Below are 18,266 nucleotides of genomic sequence, written 5' to 3' on the forward strand. Positions count from 1 at the left end.
CGTATCCCCAGGTGGCAGGTGGGTGACACAGGGAATCCCAGGAAGAGCTTCTGCTCCAGCAGTGGGGGCAAGACGGGGCCAAAAGTGCTGCAAGCAGCAGTGGAAGACGGAGGAAAAACAGGGTGAGGAGGTGGTGCAGGGGTGCAGGGATGTGGAGGGGATGGAGGCATGGCAGTTGGGGAGGTGCTGGGGGTTGCTCACCGTCTCCCCTATCGACCCATGGCCTCCCAAGTGGCTCTGACCTGGGCCTTTGCCGTTGGAGCGGCTCCGTTGGCATCCCAGTCCCCGCGGCCCCGAGGCTGCAGGCAGCCCGTGGGGAATGGCCAGAGCGGGCGGCAAACTCACTGTGGGGCCCAACAGCTCTTCTTGGGCTGTAGAGTGCAGGAGCCCAAAGTGGGGGGAAGACAGGGAAGGGAAAGAGGGAGAAGCTGTTGGTGAAGGAGACGAGCGTGATCCCTGCTGCATAAGACGGGCTGGTGGAGGGACGTGCTGCCAAGGGCAGGCAGGAGGAAGCACAGCAGCTCCTGCAGGTGCCCCTGACGAGGCCCCGGGTGGGAGCTGGCTGGGGCGGCCCAGGGAGCCAAGGCTGCCACTCGGGGTACTGGGTATGGAGGAAGGATGAAGAAAAACCATGGGTCGACCTTGCGATGCGACACAGCTTTTATTGCTCTTTGAGGGGAGGAGGCAGTTGGGAGAAGAGCAGGGCCCCGGCCAAGGGCAGCCCCACATCTCCTGGCAGCCGGCAGAGCGACAGCGAGCATCAGCCGTGCCGCAGGAGCAGGCGCTTAGTGCGGGTCCCTGTCATCGGGAGTCAGCGAGCTTTGAAGGGGTGATCAGCAGGGCAGGAGGAAGGCAGAGCTGGGCCCCAAGCAGGCACGAGGCACCCAAGCTCCGGAGAGCAGCAATGCCGAAGGCACGTCCTTCCACAGAGCGTCGTGTCGGGATGTGCCAGGGGCTTTTCTGGAGCTCTCCTTCATCTGTGGCCGGAGCCAGTGTGGGGCTTAGCAGGGCCCACAGTTGCCGTTGAGGTACCTGTGGCCTCGGCCCCAGCCGCCATATCCGCAACCCCCATAGCCTCCGTAGCCCCCGTAGCCTCCATAGCCTCCGTAGCCCCCGTAGCCTCCGTAGCCCCCAAGGCCTCCATAGCCCCAAGAGCCCCAAGAGCCTCCATAGCCCCCAAGGCCTCCAAAACCGCCACGGCCTCCAAAAGTGCCACCAAAGCCCCCTCCAACTCCGGGGGCTCCCGCCGAGCCAACAACGCTGTACTGCGGGAAGGAGCTGAGGATGGGCCCGGGGAAGGTGACCACCGAGGGCGGGGGCTGGATCACCACCGTGGAGTCGGGGCACTGCCGCACGCAGGGCTCGTTGCAGGTGTCAGCCAGCGGGGCCGGGGCGGCCACCCCGCAGGAAGGGGCGCACAGGCTGGAGCAGGACATCTTCCAGGCAGGCAAGGAGTGCTGGAAAAGGCACCAGGGATTAGGCCAGGGTGTGGGGAAGGGGCTGTATGGAGGGAGGCAGGCAGAGATCCCCAAGAGGCTTCCAAGAGCTGGACTTACCCGGTTGATTGGGAGAGCCAAGTGGAGGAAGATGGATAGAGGGCTGCAAAGGCCTCAGCTCTTTTATACGTGTCCCACACTGCCTGGGGCGTCGGCCAAGGGGGTGGTGGTGGAAACCCCACGTAGTCATGAAATCAAGTGAAAAAGCTTCATGACACAGATAATGAAGCGAGACAATTATAGCCCTCTTCACTGGGGACTTTGGTGTGCAAACGTGCCCTGAAGAGGATAGGGGCGATGGGAGGGACAGACCGTGACACGTCATTACATGAAAGACAAGGCGGTGCTGTAGTTGACCTCGTGCCACCAATAAACCCCGATCTGTCCCTGATCCCCCACTTTGCCTATGTAGAAGAGTCCCGGGCATCTTGCAGAAGTGCTTTGCAATCCTGGGCACAGCCATCACGCCTGTCATTAGCTCTCTTTTACAGGCTGGTAAACAGAGGCAGCGGGAGGTTGGGCAAAGGCAGAAGGCATTCCACACGCTCGGGGTGACTTCCAAATGCCCACCATCTCTGAATGCCGGCAACAGCTGCGCATCTCACGGTCTTGGGGTCCACAGGCATCTCTGCTAATTGCCCACCCCGAAGGCTCGGGCGGGCATTGGGATTTTTAGGTCCCGGTTTCACTTGACGGCCATGCAAAGAGTAGAGGAGACGGGTGCCACGTGTGGCAAAACCGCAAACGCACAGCGGCCTGGTAGAGACGCGATGGGCACGGCAGTGGGGTAGAGCACAGGAGACCTCTGAGACGGGGGACGTATATGGAGGAGCAGAAGGGCAGCAACGCGACCAGGTCACTGTCAGCTCCTTCAGCCTCGTGTCTGTGAGCGTGGTCCTCCCCGAGCCCCCTCTGGAGGGACTTGATTACTCACCTGGGCACTGAGGACTGTGCCCGGAGATGCTGGCCGAGCATCCACAGAGAGCCAGGCTGCATGTGGCCACGCTCCCTACGGGCACAGGCATGCTGGGCACCGATGGCTCTGGGTGCGTGGCTGGACTGCTGCTGAGTGCTGAGTGTGGCGTGGTTGGGCACAGCAATCTTCTGCAAGATGCCCAGGATTCTTCTACGTAAGCAAAGTGAGGGATTAGGGACAGGTCAGGGTTTATTGGTGCCGCGAGTTCAGCTACAGCAGCGCCTTGTCTTTCATGTAATGATGCGTCACACTCTGTCCCTCCCATCACCTCTTTCTTCTCCAGGGCACGTTTGCACGCCAATGTCCCCAGTGAGGAGGCACATAGTTGTCTCGCACCGCTATCTGTGTCAGGAAGCTTGTCCGCTTGAATTCATAATTACCTGGGGTTTTTGCAACCGCCCCCTTGGCCGATGGCCCGGGCAGTCTGGGACATGTATAAAAGAGCTGAGGGCTTTGCAGCCCTCTGTCCAGTTTCCTCCGCTTGACTCTCCTGATCACTGTGGTAAGTCCAAGTCTTACCTCCACCTTTCCTTCCTCAGCAGTGGCTTTCTCAAGGTGTCTTTTGCTGAGTGCTCCACCACACTTTCATAGCACATGGTTAGGATGTGATGGTGCTGTTTCAGAACTATGGAAAGGATGGAAATTTAAACTCGTAGGTACGATGCCCCGAGTATGCCAGTGCCCTCAAGTCCTTTGGGAGCTTGGTGATTTTCCATCTGCTTTGGATGAGGGAGTTTTGCCTCCCTCCCGTGGCCGAGTAAGAACCAGGGAGCATGAGGGCAGCAAGGGGTCTAAAGCAGCATTTCAACTCTGGAACGTGTTTTTGCTCTGACTGCCGAGATAATCCCGAGCACGCCCTGGGACACAGGTTCCAAGTGTGAGAGAGGCCGGAGGGACTTAGGATCAGGCCTTGCACTGAGCCAGAGCTCTGCCTTGTCTTGCAGCTTTACCTCCCGAACCCAAGGATGTCCTGCTCCAGCCTGTGCGCCCCTTCCTGCGGGGTGGCCGCCCCGGCCCCGCTGGCTGACACCTGCAACGAGCCCTGCGTGCGGCAGTGCCCCGACTCCACGGTGGTGATCCAGCCCCCGCCCTCGGTGGTCACCTTCCCCGGGCCCATCCTCAGCTCCTTCCCGCAGTACAGCGTTGTTGGCTCGGCGGGAGCCCCCGGAGTTGGAGGGGGCTTTGGTGGCACTTTTGGAGGCCGTGGCGGTTTTGGAGGCCTTGGGGGCTATGGAGGCTCTTGGGGCTCTTGGGGCTATGGAGGCCTCGGGGGCTACGGAGGCTACGGGGGCTACGGAGGCTACGGAGGCTACGGGGGCTACGGAGGCTATGGGGGTTGCGGATATGGCGGCTGGGGCCGAGGCCACAGGTACCTCAACGGCTACTGTGGGCATTGCTAAACCCCAAATATCCATGGAATGTATTGGTGTATCTGCCCTCCATCTCCATAAGTTGCCCCTCTTGTCTTCTACCACCACATGCACATCAAACCTTATAGCCCCTGTTTAGGCTGTGGCAAAGCAGCTACTTGAACTTTTTGGTCCCTGCTTATTTGTACAGAGTAACCTTGCAGATCTGCAGCTGGCAGCTTTAGGGTTTCCAGCACTGCCTCCTAAATCTCCCTTCTAGCTGCGATACGAAGAGTCTGTCCTCATCCTTGGTCGAGAGTCTCCCCTGTTCTTCCTGGCTTTGAGATTCCCATCCCGCAATAGGAAGGGAGGGTGTCTTTGGGCTGGAGCCCTGGCTTGTGCCTTGCTGCAGCCTTATGATTTTCCTGTTTCCATTTCATTGGTTTTGTGTTGTTTATTTTCATGCTGTCACTGTCTATTGCATTTTCCATCAACATTAAAGAATCCGCATGGAATGAACAATTTTTTTGGTCTGAATTTCTTCACTGTGGCTGGAATTATGTCTATAACTGAGCGATTATGTAAAAAGTTAGATGGTAATTCATTTGCTAAAAACATTTGTGGAAGCTCTGATTTTCTCTTAGAAAAGAGTTTTGATCTGCAAGGTAGGCAAGTTACTAGCAAATGATTAGCTTCATTACAAAAGACAGATATCAAAGGTGAAATACCACTTTCTGTCTCGTGATGTCTATAGAGGAATGAAAACTAAACTAGTGGTGTATTTCTTCCTATTCTTGCTCTGCACCCTGTTCGCACCAGTCAGTCATGATGCTCAGGTTGATGCATTGAGCATGCACCCTGCAAAGGGTCTAGTGCATTCACGAGTGCTGTTGTCTTTGGGTAGCCTGAGGGCATGTTTCCCCCTGTGACCTCCTGGAAGCTCTGCATAGTGTGTCAGAGGGCCACGTGTGGGCTGTACGTTTCTCCACCCTGCCAGCTGCACCCAGATTTTCGTGTCTTGCTTTGGGCTGGGGCAAAGTGCTGGAAAGTTTCTCTGTCCTGAGACGGACATGGCAAATTAGGAGCTGAGCATTACCTGAGCCCTTGCAAGGACTGCTGTTACAAGTGGCAGCTGCCTGGGCTCAGGTTGATCCTAGGGAGTGTCAAATGTTCAGTGCATGTTTAATGACTTTGCATAGAAAAGTATACCTGGGATTTTGTGACATTTGCACTCAATGAAGAAACATGGAATACGTACGACTGAGGATAAATATACTATAAATTCAACTGATAAATAAAAGAAGGAGGAAATGATTATGTGGTAATAAAAACCAGAAGACATACTTTGCTACAGAAAATTTATTTGGAAAGAGACAGCTTTTCTACAATTCTGGAACAAAATTGTACAGATTATAAAGACCATCTTTCCAGGGGTTCAATGAAGCTCTGGCTAATGACCAGGGTCAAAGTGATGCAGTCTATGAAAAATGTTTTTTCTGCTTTGGTGCAGTTGCTGTGTGCAATTTCTAGCATCCTAAGTCACCTCTCTAAGTTCAGTGTCAATAATATAACTGAAATAAGAGAAAGCACAATGTAAGCAGATGACTAAACTGGAAAGCCAGAGGATAACAGCTCTAAACTAAAGGCAAAATGAGAAAATGCACACATGAGCCTGCCTTTCACAGGTGCTGAGTATTTGCAGCTCTCATTCTTTTCAGCTGGAGGGAGACAACACCCAGCACTCAGGCTGGTGCCTATCAGCTCCACCGCCAATTTGCATCTCAAGTTTCCTTTGCTGCTTCTTTAAATTGCTCTGTGCACACCATGGCTGAACTTAGTATGTCCACTGTTTCGCAGAGCGGTATGAATTGCATGGATGTGTCCATTGGGAAGAATAGGTGTAGGAGTATTTTGGGGTACACCGTGGCTCAGGTCGGGCAATGACCTGGGGGGCAAGTTTGTCAACAGCTGCTTCCAGCCTCCCTGTCACCTCTGCTGGCAGAGGTGCTGTGGCTGGTGGCTCTGCCAGCGCCACCTCAGAGGGCTCTGAGGCTCCCACGATGGTTTGCTGTGGGTAGGTGGTGAGGATGGGCCCTGGGAAGGTGACGACGACGGGTGGTGGGTATATAATCACCCGGGAGTCACCACAGGCCACGACGCAGGGCTCGTTGCTGCTGGTGGCCAGGGGCTGGGGACACTTTGCCTCGCAGGGGTTGGTGCATGCCAGCTGGTTGGAAGCCATTGCCTGGCGGCGGTAGGGGAGTGCCTGCAATTTATTTGCAGAATTAGAAATAAAACCCCGCAAAACCCCATGTACTTGGTTATTGACACATCTAAGCTTGGTTCTAAGAGATCTTTAGACAGAGGTACTTTGGATAAAGACAGCAGTTGAGTTCCTTTCCTTGTATCCGCCACCTTTTACTTAGCCTGCATCTATTTGTCCTTTCTAATTTGCTGCTTTAAGCTTGCTCTCTTTACTTCTTTTCCTCTGGGAGCAAAAATCCTCCCCTTTCCTTTGTATGCTGCCTCCAAAACAGACATCTGCTCTAAAGCCTCCCAGTCCTTTGTAATACTTCCTGGAGACAAGTTTGAACTTGTTCCCACAGCATCTCTTTTCCTCCCACATGCAGCTTCTCAGGGCAGTGCCTACAGTCTGCATTTTACAGGTGGGGTGCAAGGGAGCAAGGAGAAAAACCCCTGGATTTTCAATAGATTTGAGTGTTGAGTAATCTGTTTAGCAGCCTGCTTAATTTCCTGTATTTTCTTTGCAGAGTCCTGTTATTTTCAGGCACCAAAAAGTTCCACTAAAATGCAGAAAAATGAAAGGCTAAGAATAAATGGAGGGTTAAAAATACTGGTTTAATAAGTAAGACATGTAACTTAAAATATTTATATTGTGGTGATCTTGTCAACCCAAATAAGAAAATTGCAGCTTCAGCTAGGGTACACACATTTAATAGAGTTTATTTCTTTCTTCAGATTAAATTGTCACATAAAAGCTAGTTCTCCATGGTATAGCATCACACTATTTTTTAAACTTGTTAATCAAAGATACCTTACAGTGATGAATAAGGCAAAAGTATTAAGTTAAGTCCTGTGCTGCAGTATACTAGAACTGCTGTCCTTGAGAACATTTGGAAGATGAGGACTAGGGGACATGGCAGCTTTGCAGTACTCCTTACAATAAGTAAACAGAAAATGCAGAATGTTTCTGAGGCAGATGGTAGGTAATTTGGAGATAATCTCTGAAATCAGTAAGTCTTATCTATGGAGAAGTAGTACACAGGATCCTAAAATACGTAGCCAGCAACACTTTCTAATAAATAAACTATTACATTGCCAAGCATAAAGTAAAAATATCCCGAAATCTACTTCCCTCCACTTCAGAAGCTCAGTGCTATTTTGCACCAGGTGCTAGCAGCTTGCTGGCAAAGGGGAATGGGCAAGGCAGTGAACTCTTTGATCTATTTACTTTTCTCAACTACATTCAGAGGAAAGCAAAAGTATCCTCAAATGTATCATTCTGGAAAAAAAAAAAAAGGAAGAAAAAACATGCATAGCATTTTCCCCCAAATACTCTTAGGTTAGAATGTAGCTTTGACCTAAAAAAATGCTTAATTTAATATATGTAAAAATGTATTAAAATACTAGCAAAGTTTTAATAGTTAGAAATGAAAGCTTATTTCCACAGTTACATTAAGTAATAATATCTAATCATCACTTGGTGTAGCTTGTTGTGACTCAAATTAGCTAAGGATAGGTAGATTATGAACAACAGCAATGCTGCATGTCTATAGCTACACAGAACTAACTTCAAACAAGGATTTTACTTCAACAGTTATCTATGAAATCCCCCCACCTAACAACTCCTGAATCCCCTAATCATGCCATATATGCAAAAACAATGCTAAAATCTATTCTCAGAGCTCTTCTGAAAATTTTTAAGAGGTTGAAATTCCTAATTCTCCCATAAAATTAACAGCCCAAAGCAGTCTTGAAAAGCCCTTGCTTTTATTCTTACATCCTTTATCCAGCATAGAAAAGATATGTAGAAATATGTTTACTAATGTCTCTGAGAGTCAGAATATTTATGCAGGATTTAGTCCCGATTTTAACAAAAATTCATGCTAAAGCAAAATTAAACTCAAGGTTTTTATAGTTTTCAAATCAGACTTACTCAGTGTACCGGAGAGAACAAGTCAAGAGTGGTAGTTAGAAAAGCCTTTCGTGGACAGAGTATTTATACCCTTTCTCAGGTTGCCTGGAGGACCTGAGACACCCTTTGTGTAAAGGACCTTAATTACTTATGAAGCAAACTTTGTTGCATGTATTATTCCTGTAGTTGCAGTAATTGTTTTGCTCACTGTTTATGATTATCTAAAGCTGAGTTAGGTAATAATACAAAATGCAGATGGTAACTTGCAATTTCTTTTAATCTTGAAATTTCCTGGGTTTACTCTACTGATTTCATTAAGAATTAAAAATACACTAAGAATTAATAGACTTCTGGTACTTATCTTTGCTAAAAACATGACTGCACAGGGAGTCTCACAGATGTCAGAGGCAGTGTGTCAGCACACAAGATTTGTTTTGCTTATTGGAGATACAAACTGACATCTAGTATTTGTCTCCATGCCTAGATAAATCTCTAGAAAGACAGGGCTTGTTTTTCATCTGATATAATGTTAATAAAGATTACAGATGTGCTCTTAAGCCAGAGGAAGTACCTGGTGCAAAAACTTTAAAGCGCAAAACTATCACAGAGTTATCTTTTAAATAAAAACGAAGCCATCCCCAATAATGAAGCTTAAAATGAGGAGTTGATTAAATAAATGTTTTACATATTTCATTCTGCATGAGGTCAGAGCAGTCTAAATCCACTAAGATATCATTACTATTAACATAAAATAATTTCCATGTATGACATACTAACAATTGTTTGTGAACTTTTTTGGAATCTTATTTCCTGATGTCTCCAGAATATTCCTGATAAGCTCCACAGCCTGGGAGACTTTAGGGGTGCCTCATAAAATAAGAATAATTGAAGTCATAACGCATCATGCCATAAACACCATGATGGTGGTGGTTTGAATTCATTTAAATGTGCTCAGCATTTTTTATGCCCGAATCTTCCGTCCAGAGGGAAGAGTGAGTGCAGTGAACTGATTTCTGGGAAAATGGGTGTACTGCGTGCGCACTTTGACAAGGTCCTCCCGGTGACTTCTGCCAGTGTGCGTGGGAGCCTCCCATTGCGCACAATGCCTCTATGTGCACAGGGGCAGACTTAAGTCCATTGGTACTGGCTGGGGTAGCATTCAGCCTGTTGGTATGTGCCATGGCAGAGGGACCCTCAGGTTTTCATGACTTAGTACAAACAAGGTAGGATGAATGCTGTGTATGTCAGAGGAGCTCACAATTCAGCTGAAAATATGGTCTAGATTTTTTTTCTTCTCCCTAAGTTTTCAATGCCTCTTGGTTTGAACTCTTTGGTAATTTCTAGCTGGAAGACCTCTGCCCTCCAAGGATGCAGCCCAGAAGTGCTATTTCAAAACACGGGTATTAAAGCACATGTAGGAAGTATGAAATTCACCCCTACAAAAGGTTTCTAGCTAAGCATTCCGGATTCTTCTCTCAGTTGATCTCCGTGGCATTTTGGAGATCCCTGACAACTAGGAACTGAATCCTGGCTGTCACGTTAAGATGCAGTCCCTTAACTACAATGTAATTAACTCTCTTTGAAATTCTCCCATAAAGTAGCAACACTATACAGAATTTTCTTTTTTCCCCTCAATTTTTGTGTTGTGCTCTAGAGTGACTAACAAAAGTAATAAAGGGCAAAGAGTAATGTAGACTGCATACATAATATAGAATGTTAATATTGTCAGCACCTATTAATTTTAAATTGTTTTTGAAAATTATATCCTTGTGTAAGGCAGGGACACCAGTAATAATGGTTCTTGCCTAGCTAAGATATGATTTATGTGGTCAAACCAGTTCTGTTGAACTTCATAGCACAAAAGTTTTGCTTGTAAAGCTGAGTCAGGAGCACTTGCTAACGAAGAAATAATCAAAGGAAAATGCTTGGGGATGGATGCTCTGCTGATGTAGGTCTGCAACATCCACTCTCTTCACTTCAAAGAGGCTCTACCTGCTTACATCATCTGAACACATTATATCAGCAAGAATTCTGCCCATTAGGCAAGTATGAAGTGAAATATATGTCCAGAGCAGTAGCAAGAGTTAATTATATATTAGTGTATAGATCCACTGTTTTTTACATTGTCAGAAACTCTGGCTTTCTGATTTTATACAAACTATGAGTGAAAGTTGAATAACCCCAAATTTGAGGCAGTGAATCACAGTCTAATTAGGACGATGCCAGAAACGACCTTGATATGTCTCCTTTAAGGTGATACTATTGCCCAACACTAGGCGTCACCTACAGCTATTATCATAATACAACTATTTGCATAGGCAACTTATTAATAAGTGTTTATGAAACATTTTCAGTCCTCAGAATGTTCTCATGGTGTTTAATTATGCAGGGTGTTCCCAGAAACACCTCATAAATCCTAATTTATGGCAGAAGCATGATTTAACAAAACTACAGCTACTGGGGGGAAAGAAAAAATCCACGGACTGGGTATATGACAGGGTGAAGGATGGTCTTCTCCAAATGTATTTGCCAGCTCAAGAGAACAGAGCCTTTTATGAAGGTCTTTTGACAACATTTGGTGTGTAAAAAGGGGAAATTTTCTTGTATGATGGCCTCGTGATGTGTGCAATTGCTGGCTGGCTGCTTGCTTTCCAACCTTGTCAGGACCCACACAGGTGTGGGGGGGTGGGGTTCACTGGCTTTTCTTTGTCTTTATCAGCACATTTCTAGGGCTTAGCAGACCAGCGAAAAAACCCCTAAACGCAGTAGGAGAACCTAGATTTTGTACTCTTTGTTCACTTCTAGCTGGGATTAAACTAGATTTTGAATGCTGAAAAATGACAAAGAACTGTCAGCAAATTATCGGTTGGCATGGTAAACTTGGAGGAAATAAATGTTAAAGGAGCACAGAATGAGAGGCAATGAAAGGAGTAGGGTGGAAGAAAGACATCTCCCTCACCATGTGCTGTCCAGAACGTACTGAAATGTATTGTAATACAAGAAAATCGAAATGCTGGCTTGTTCAGACTAGGAAAGCAAATTCAATTATTTAAATTATGTAAAATATGTTTGGAGTATACCTATATCCCTGATCCCAGCTTTTTTTTTGTTTTGTTTTGTTAATCCTGTTTCTTTGTGTATGGGTGGAAACCAAAGTCATGCAGATAGATTTACAAGATGCTGAGTTAACTCAGTATTATTTGGTCTCCACAGCTCCCTCTGGTAGCCCCACATGACATTACACAACCTGCCTTATTTTCCCTTTAAGTCTTGAGTTTTTCTCACCCAGTTCCCAAGCACCCACCCCAACTCTTCATTGTACAGCATTAGGCAGCAACACATGGGTAGCAAACCGTTTTTCTTCTGTCATGTGTAAGCCCTTGCCTTAAGATAATTGATATCTTTCTTCAATATGTTGCCGAAATCCGGAATAAAACTCCTTAACAGCAATGAGAAGTTAAGAAGCAGGCACTCCTTTATTGCAGCGCTGGGCACACGGGGGATCGCTCCACCTATCGTGTGCACCTGTCTTGTCTAACAATACAGTTAAATACACACCTGTTATACATATTCACTAGATTTCCAAGCAAAATGTTAATTCCTTTTCAATGATTGGTCTTTTAATCCTACCACCTTATTAATATTCCTATGTTAAAACAATCATTGGTCAATTTCACTTAACTCTACGAGATGGGAAGGGTAAGGGGGTTTCCAAGCAGCAAACTGGTGTCCATGACGGTTTCCTTAGTTTTTGAAACAAAACATAGAAAGACCAGTATCTTCCTGGTGAGGTTTCTATGGTTTGCTTATTTCAAACTTAACAATACTAAGGTTCCTATAGTCACACATAACACAGTTCCTAAAGTTTCTAAGTTCCTATGACTACATTTCAAACTTAACACTCCCATACCTATGCTTCACAATTTTCTACTTCTTAATCAAACCAAACTCTTATATATATATAATTAGATTTTAATTTCTTTATCAGAATATTTTCAACATTCCCCCCTTTGAAAGTTTTGAAAATCATTTCAATACTTTCACTATCATTTTACTAATCACTTACTATATGGTGGAGGAAACTCTGAGATTGTTTGTCCATCTTGTTGTCTTGCAACAGCTTGGATGATCATGCGATTAAAAGAAGTTTTACGAATAATTTGTCTTTTCAAAAAGTAATAAATCAAAATGATCATTACAAAAATTATCAACAAGGTTAATATTGTACTAATCAATGATTTGATCCAAGAACTCAGATTCTAACTTAATCCCTTAAAGATCTTGTCTATCCAACTCTCTTGTATATCTTGTTGCAACTCTTGAGTGTCTTTCTCAATTTTTCCCAATAATTCCAAATCATGTTCTACATCCTGAGTTACATTCGGAATGTGTATACAACAATGGTCTATTCTGTCTTTTAAATATCCACACACTCCGTGTTCTTTGAGTAAAAGCATATCTAAAGCCATTCTATTTTGCAGAGTCATTTTGGAAGTGGCCTGTAATTGTATATTTAGATCTCTAAATCCTTTTCTGGTCACATTGGCCAGTTTCTCTACTTGTCCTGTTAGTTGGTACAGCCAGTCTCGATTCCTATAAAGCCAAAGGGGTTAGTAGAGATTCTAGGGTTCAACTAATTCTAACTCCAGTGGAGGGTTCATTCCATTCATCATCTATTTCTGACCTTTTTGCCCGTTTCAATTTCAAATTTTCTAATGATCCTTTAAAAGGAGACTTTTTCCAAATTGGGCATAATGTTGGCATTCCCAAAGTGATTTGTTTTACCTTCCCATCAAGAGGCAGGTGGGTTGTCCAGGTTCCATCACTCATTGTCCAAACTAAGTGTCCTGGACTCTGAATAGTAGTTTTTCTGCAACTAAATATTGTTCCTCTTTTAGGTTTAAAGGTTTCAGTCAATTGAAGATCATTTTTAAGTCCTCTACACAAGCAGCCATACTTCACGGTTGCTGCTAAAGGTGGAATTCTTTGGATTGTCATGTCTTTAGTATTGTAATTGTATATTTTCTCACATTTCCACCAAAGTACTGAATTTTCCTTTTCTCGTAATGTACTCCCTTTATCATTTACCGATGGCCAAGTTGTAAAAATGGTTCCATCCTAAGTAAAACACCAAGGAGCTTTAGCCATATATTGGAATTGAGACAGTATAGTCATAGACCACACAGAGTCTCAACTAATTGTCCTTTCTAACATTGTCTGATTAGCCTTGTCACATTTCCATTCCATGATCATTCGAGTTGTATTTTTCTTAACTTGTTTATCATAAGTACAATATCCTACATTATGAAATCTCCCAACTTTAATAAAAACAGAATTTAATAATTTTTCACAATCTGCCCTGCTCCCTGGAGACTTCCATTGCTTCTTGATAATTGTCACTTGTTCTTGCCATCCAACTACTGGCCTTTGTTCACAGTGGGTAGTCACATTTCTATGTTCTAAATTAGTTAAATTCATTGTCAAAATTCCCCATGGAACGGATTCACCAACTGCCCTTGGTATTGGTAAACAGGCAGTAATTTGTGTCACATTCTGGAAATTAGCAAATCCCTTAATCAATCCTACCATCAAATTTTCTTCCTGAGTTTTCTTTGGGAGGTAAATTAATTGTTCAGTTTGTTTCTTATTTCTTGTCTTTTTCTTCAGTTCAATTTGTCCTGGTAGATACTTGCCTTTTCCTTTATCTCTCATCCAACTAATTTCTAATTTGTCAGGATCAAATTCTGGAATCTGAGTAAAGTTACATCCCAATCCCAGAATACCTCCATAGTTCACTGTTACTTGTTGTTCAGCCACAATCTCAGACCAGACCCCCACCAATATTATTTTCCAAATCAAAATGCATTTCCCCCAGATTTCAAAATTATATGGAAGATTAGGCATGCTTCAAAGTCAGTTTTAAGGTTCTAGGGTCTCTATATATAACTTTCCAAGATGATGGAGCTTTCTTCACCCGAGTATAGTGGATCCATGCATCTGATTCAGCAATCTTGACAGCGGTGAAAGTAGTCAACAATACTTGAAAGGGTCCTTTCCAGTGTTCCTGAAGAGGTTCAAAAGTCCATGTCTTCACATAGACATAATCACCTGGTTGGAAATCATGTACTGGATTTTCCAAAGACAGAGGTCTGTTCCAAACAACCACACTCCGAAGTGTAGTTAAAGTTTTTCCTAAAGAAAGCAGATAGTTATATACATCTTGTTTTCCTTTTAAATGTATGCTCAGATTTGGTTCAAGAGATTCATAAGGTTTACCATATAATAGCTCATAGGGACTGATTAATGTCCCACTCTTTGGCTGAACCCGAATTCGTTAAAGGGTCAGTGGGAGTGCTTGAGGCCATTTCAAATTAGTTTCCTGACATATTTTACTAATTTGTCTTTTCAATGTTTGATTCATTCTTTCCACCTTCCCACTAGATTGTGGTTTCCAAGGTGTGTGTAAGTCCCATATAATTCCCAAAATTCTACTAACACCCTGGACCACTTCTGCAACAAAATGGGAACCTCTATCAGAAGAGATTCCAATTGGTACTCCAAATCTCGGGATAATTTCTTGTAATAACCATTTAATGATTTCCTTTGCTTGATTGGTCCGACAGGGAAAGGCTTCTGGCCATCTTGTAAACGTATCAACCCCCACCAGAATGTATCGATACCCATTCTGTCGAGGTAAGTCCGAAAAATCTATTTGCCAATAATCCCCTGGTTCCATTCCTGATTTCAACATTCTCATTTGAACCTTCCTTTTTACAACTGGATTATTCTTTAAACATATCTCACATTTCGCAGTTGTCATTTTAGCTATTTCTAGCATTTTTACTGATACTACTTGTCTTTTCAAAAGAGTTATTAATGCTTCTGCCCCCCAATGACATTCCTTATGTTTTGTCTGTATTATTTCCCTCATTACAAATGGTGGAATTACTACTTGTCCTTTTGATGTCACTCACCATCCTTTCAAATTTTTCCTTGCATTTAATAGTTTCCCCAATTTCTCATCCTCTTCTGAATATTTAGGTTTTTCCTTTGGTATTGTAATAGTTTTCGTAGGAATTAATGCCATTTGTAGGGCATTCCTTTTGGCTGCTTCCCTAGCTGATTTATCTGCTAATCTGTTCCCTATAATCTCTTTTGTATTCTCTGACTGATGTGCTTTACAGTGTATGATTGCTACTGCAGTTGGTTTCCGAACTGCTTGTAGTAAATGTAAAATCTCCTCTTTATATTTAATGTTGGACCCCTGAGAGGATAATAATCCTCTTTCTTTCCATAAAATCCCATGGACATGGACCACACCAAACACATATTTCGAATCAGTCCAAATATTCACTTTCTTTTCTTCACTCAATTCTAGAGCCCTTGTCAAAGCCACTAATTCCGCCTTCTGAGCTGAAGCTGTGTTTGGCAAAGCATTGGCTTCTATAACTGATTTTTCAGTTGTTACCGCATATCCTGCATAGCGGATTCCATTTTCAACAAAGCTGCTACCATCTGTGTACAATTCCCAGTCTGGATTGTCCATAGGTACATCCTTCAGATCCTCTCGACTGGAATATACATACTCAATGGTAGTCAGGTAATCATGTTCCAGTTGTCCTTCTTCCTGTATAGAACTCAAAAAGACTGCAGGATTAGTCAAATTAGTGGTTTTCAAAAGTACATCATCTTGCTCCATCAAAATTACCTGATATTTCATCATTCTGTTTGGGGAGAGCCAATGGCCCCCCTTTTGTTCTAATACTGATATCACCATATGTGGTACATATACCACCATCATCCTTCCCAAAGTCAATTTTCGGGCCTCCTGTATTATCATCACAGTGGCTGCTACTGCTCTCAAACAAGCAGGCCAGCCTTTACTTACAAAGTCCAATTGTTTGGAAAAGTATCCAACCGGTCGCTTCCAACTTCCCATCTTCTGAGTCAGCACTCCCAGTGCAAGGTGTTGTTTCTCATGTACAAATAACTGGAAGTCTTTAGTCAGATCCGGAAGTCCCAGGGCTGGTGCTGTCATCAGGGCCTGTTTTAGATTCTTGAAAGCTCTCTGCTGATCTGGACCCCGTTCAAATGGTGGACCTTTAAGAGCTTCATATAATGGTTTAGCCAACAGACCATAGTTCATTATCCATAGCCGACACCACCCAGTCATTCCCAAGAAGGTTCTCAATTCGTGGGTATTTCTCGGCTCCGGGATACTGCAAATAGCTTCTTTGTGGTCTGTTCCCAACTGTCTTTGCCCTTGTGAGATTTCAAAACCCAGATATATCACAGTCTGTTTTGCTATCTGGGTCTTAGTTCTAGAGACTTTGTATCCGCTTAACCCCAAAAAGTTTAAAAGATCAATTGTTACCTTTATACACGCTGGTCTCTCCTCTGTTGCTATCAATATGTTGTCTACATACTGTAGGAGCAAATGTCCAGGTTTGGGACCATCTCGTTTCCACATCTCAAGTTCTTTTGCTAATTGGCTCCCAAAAATTGTTGGATTGTTCTTGAATCCTTGCGGCAATCTTGTCCATGTCAATTGTGTTTTTCATCCTGTTTTTGGATTTTCCCACTCGAAAGCAAATAATTTTCGACTTCCTTCTTCCAGGGGTATACAAAAGAAAGCATCTTTTAAATCAAGCACTCTAAACCACTGGTGATTCTCCCCTAGAGCTGTTAAAAGTGTATATGGATTGGCCACTACAGGATGTATGTCTTTCACTATCTATCGCCCTCAGATCCTGTACTAATCTATATTCTCCTGATGACTTTTTCACTGGTAAAATTGGAGTATTATATTCAGATTCACACTCCTCTAAGATTCCATATTCCAAAAATTTATCAATTAATTTCTTGATTCTCAATCTAGCCTCAGGTTTAACTGGATACTGTTTTAATCTCACTGGTTTCACATTTTCCTTCAGTTCTACTTTTACAGGCTGTGCCATTTTAGATTTTCCAGGTATCTCTGTGTTCCAAACTGTAGGGATCACAGCATTATCAACTTCTTGTGGCATCTCCTGAATCTTAACCTTCTCTTGTATCATCAATATTTCTCCTGTCTTTGATTCTGGTATCTTTAAAAGAATTTCTCCTTCCTCAAAAGCTATCTGTGCATTCAATTTGGATAACAAATCTCGACCCAACAGGGGTATCGGACATTCTGGTACATACAAAAATTCATGTGTAATTGCTTTATTTCCAAATTTTAAATCAAGGGGTTGAAAGAATGGTCTATTTTCCTGTTTCCCAGTCGCTCCAATTATATTAGCTGTTTTATTTCCCAATTTCCCTTTATAAGTATTCAAAACAGAATATACTGCTCCCGTATCAACTAAAAATTCAACTTTATCATTTCCCAGCTTAATTGTAACCAGAGGTTCAACTGGGTTCCCCTCCGGTCCCCTTCATTCATTTAAAGTCATCATTTTTGCTGACTGCCCCATAAAAATCAAAGTCAATTGCTGTTGTTCTGCCTCTGTTTCCAATTTCAAATCAGTATATTTTTTAGCAGTTTCCTTCAATTTTTCCAAAAACACAGAGGGAGATTCATTTTTATCTTATATAATTTAGACCAATTCAAAGCTTTCGCCATTGCATGCTTTACTCCATACAATACCCATTTTTGATATCGAGTTAACCTTCTCCTGTGTACAGGGTCATTTGGATCCCACTGGGGATCTCCCGAAGGAAAACTCTGTTCCAAAGTTCCAGAGAGCATTTCATTCATAAGTGTTGCCTCTGCTTGTGCTTTTCCAGTTTTTAATACCATCTGTTTTTCAGTACTATCCAATAAATTATTCTCCCTGACTCAATACTCCTTTCCCATGAATGTGAGGGAGAGAGATCCTGCTCCTCCCTTGGTGGGGCTATTTCTAATTCTAGTTCCATTTCATCTTCTTTTGGTACTGTACATCTAATGCACCTCCTTCCAATATCACAAGCCGAACAACAACTCAGCTTTCTTATTTTCTGAAGTTAATGTCATCACCAAATTGTCTCGACTAATTAACTTGCATTCTTTTTGCCAATCCATTCTCTGCCTCAAATAAAAGAACAGATCCACATATGGCACTTCACTCCATTTACCCTCTCTCCTACAAAATAACATTAACTGTAATATAGTATTATAACTTAAAGTTCCATTTGTTGGCCACTTTTCCTGCTCTTCCAAAACATACAAAGGCCACCAATGATTACAATATTCAATCATTTGACTTTTACGTAAATCATCATGTAATTCACTCCAATGTGTCAATAAACATCCCAATGGTGATGTT

At 43.6% G+C, this 18,266-nt stretch overlaps 3 protein-coding genes across 3 annotated transcripts; 1 reads left to right on the forward strand and 2 right to left on the reverse strand.

Moving 5' to 3' along the window:
- Positions 1-1,001: 1,001 nt before the first annotated feature.
- Positions 1,002-1,436, reverse strand: LOC128146472 (claw keratin-like). The gene has a single exon (XM_052797880.1). The coding sequence runs from the start codon at positions 1,434-1,436 to the stop codon at positions 1,002-1,004; it is 435 nt and encodes a 144-aa protein (XP_052653840.1).
- A 2,001-nt stretch (positions 1,437-3,437) lies between these two features.
- On the forward strand, positions 3,438-3,872 carry LOC128146593 (claw keratin-like). Its single transcript, XM_052798099.1, has one exon. The coding sequence runs from the start codon at positions 3,438-3,440 to the stop codon at positions 3,870-3,872; it is 435 nt and encodes a 144-aa protein (XP_052654059.1).
- A 1,290-nt stretch (positions 3,873-5,162) lies between these two features.
- LOC128146038 (beta-keratin-related protein-like) lies at positions 5,163-8,143 on the reverse strand. The gene is made up of 2 exons (XM_052797062.1): positions 7,999-8,143; positions 5,163-6,087 (listed from the first exon to the last, which is right to left on the reverse strand). Exon 2 carries the CDS (start codon positions 6,061-6,063, stop codon positions 5,656-5,658), a length of 408 nt encoding a protein of 135 aa, XP_052653022.1. The 5' UTR covers positions 6,064-6,087; positions 7,999-8,143; the 3' UTR covers positions 5,163-5,655.
- Between the last annotated feature and the right edge of the window lie 10,123 nt (positions 8,144-18,266).

Source organism: Harpia harpyja, chromosome 9 (assembly GCF_026419915.1).
Source record: "Harpia harpyja isolate bHarHar1 chromosome 9, bHarHar1 primary haplotype, whole genome shotgun sequence".
NCBI lineage: Eukaryota > Metazoa > Chordata > Aves > Accipitriformes > Accipitridae > Harpia > Harpia harpyja.

What these genes read in the sequence shown, in the direction of transcription:
- LOC128146472 (XM_052797880.1), bottom strand. Translation starts at nt 1,436, where the DNA reads ATGTCCTGCTCCAGCCTGTGCGCCCCTTCCTGCGGGGTGGCCGCCCCG.
- LOC128146593 (XM_052798099.1), top strand. Translation starts at nt 3,438, where the DNA reads ATGTCCTGCTCCAGCCTGTGCGCCCCTTCCTGCGGGGTGGCCGCCCCG.
- LOC128146038 (XM_052797062.1), bottom strand. Translation starts at nt 6,063, where the DNA reads ATGGCTTCCAACCAGCTGGCATGCACCAACCCCTGCGAGGCAAAGTGT.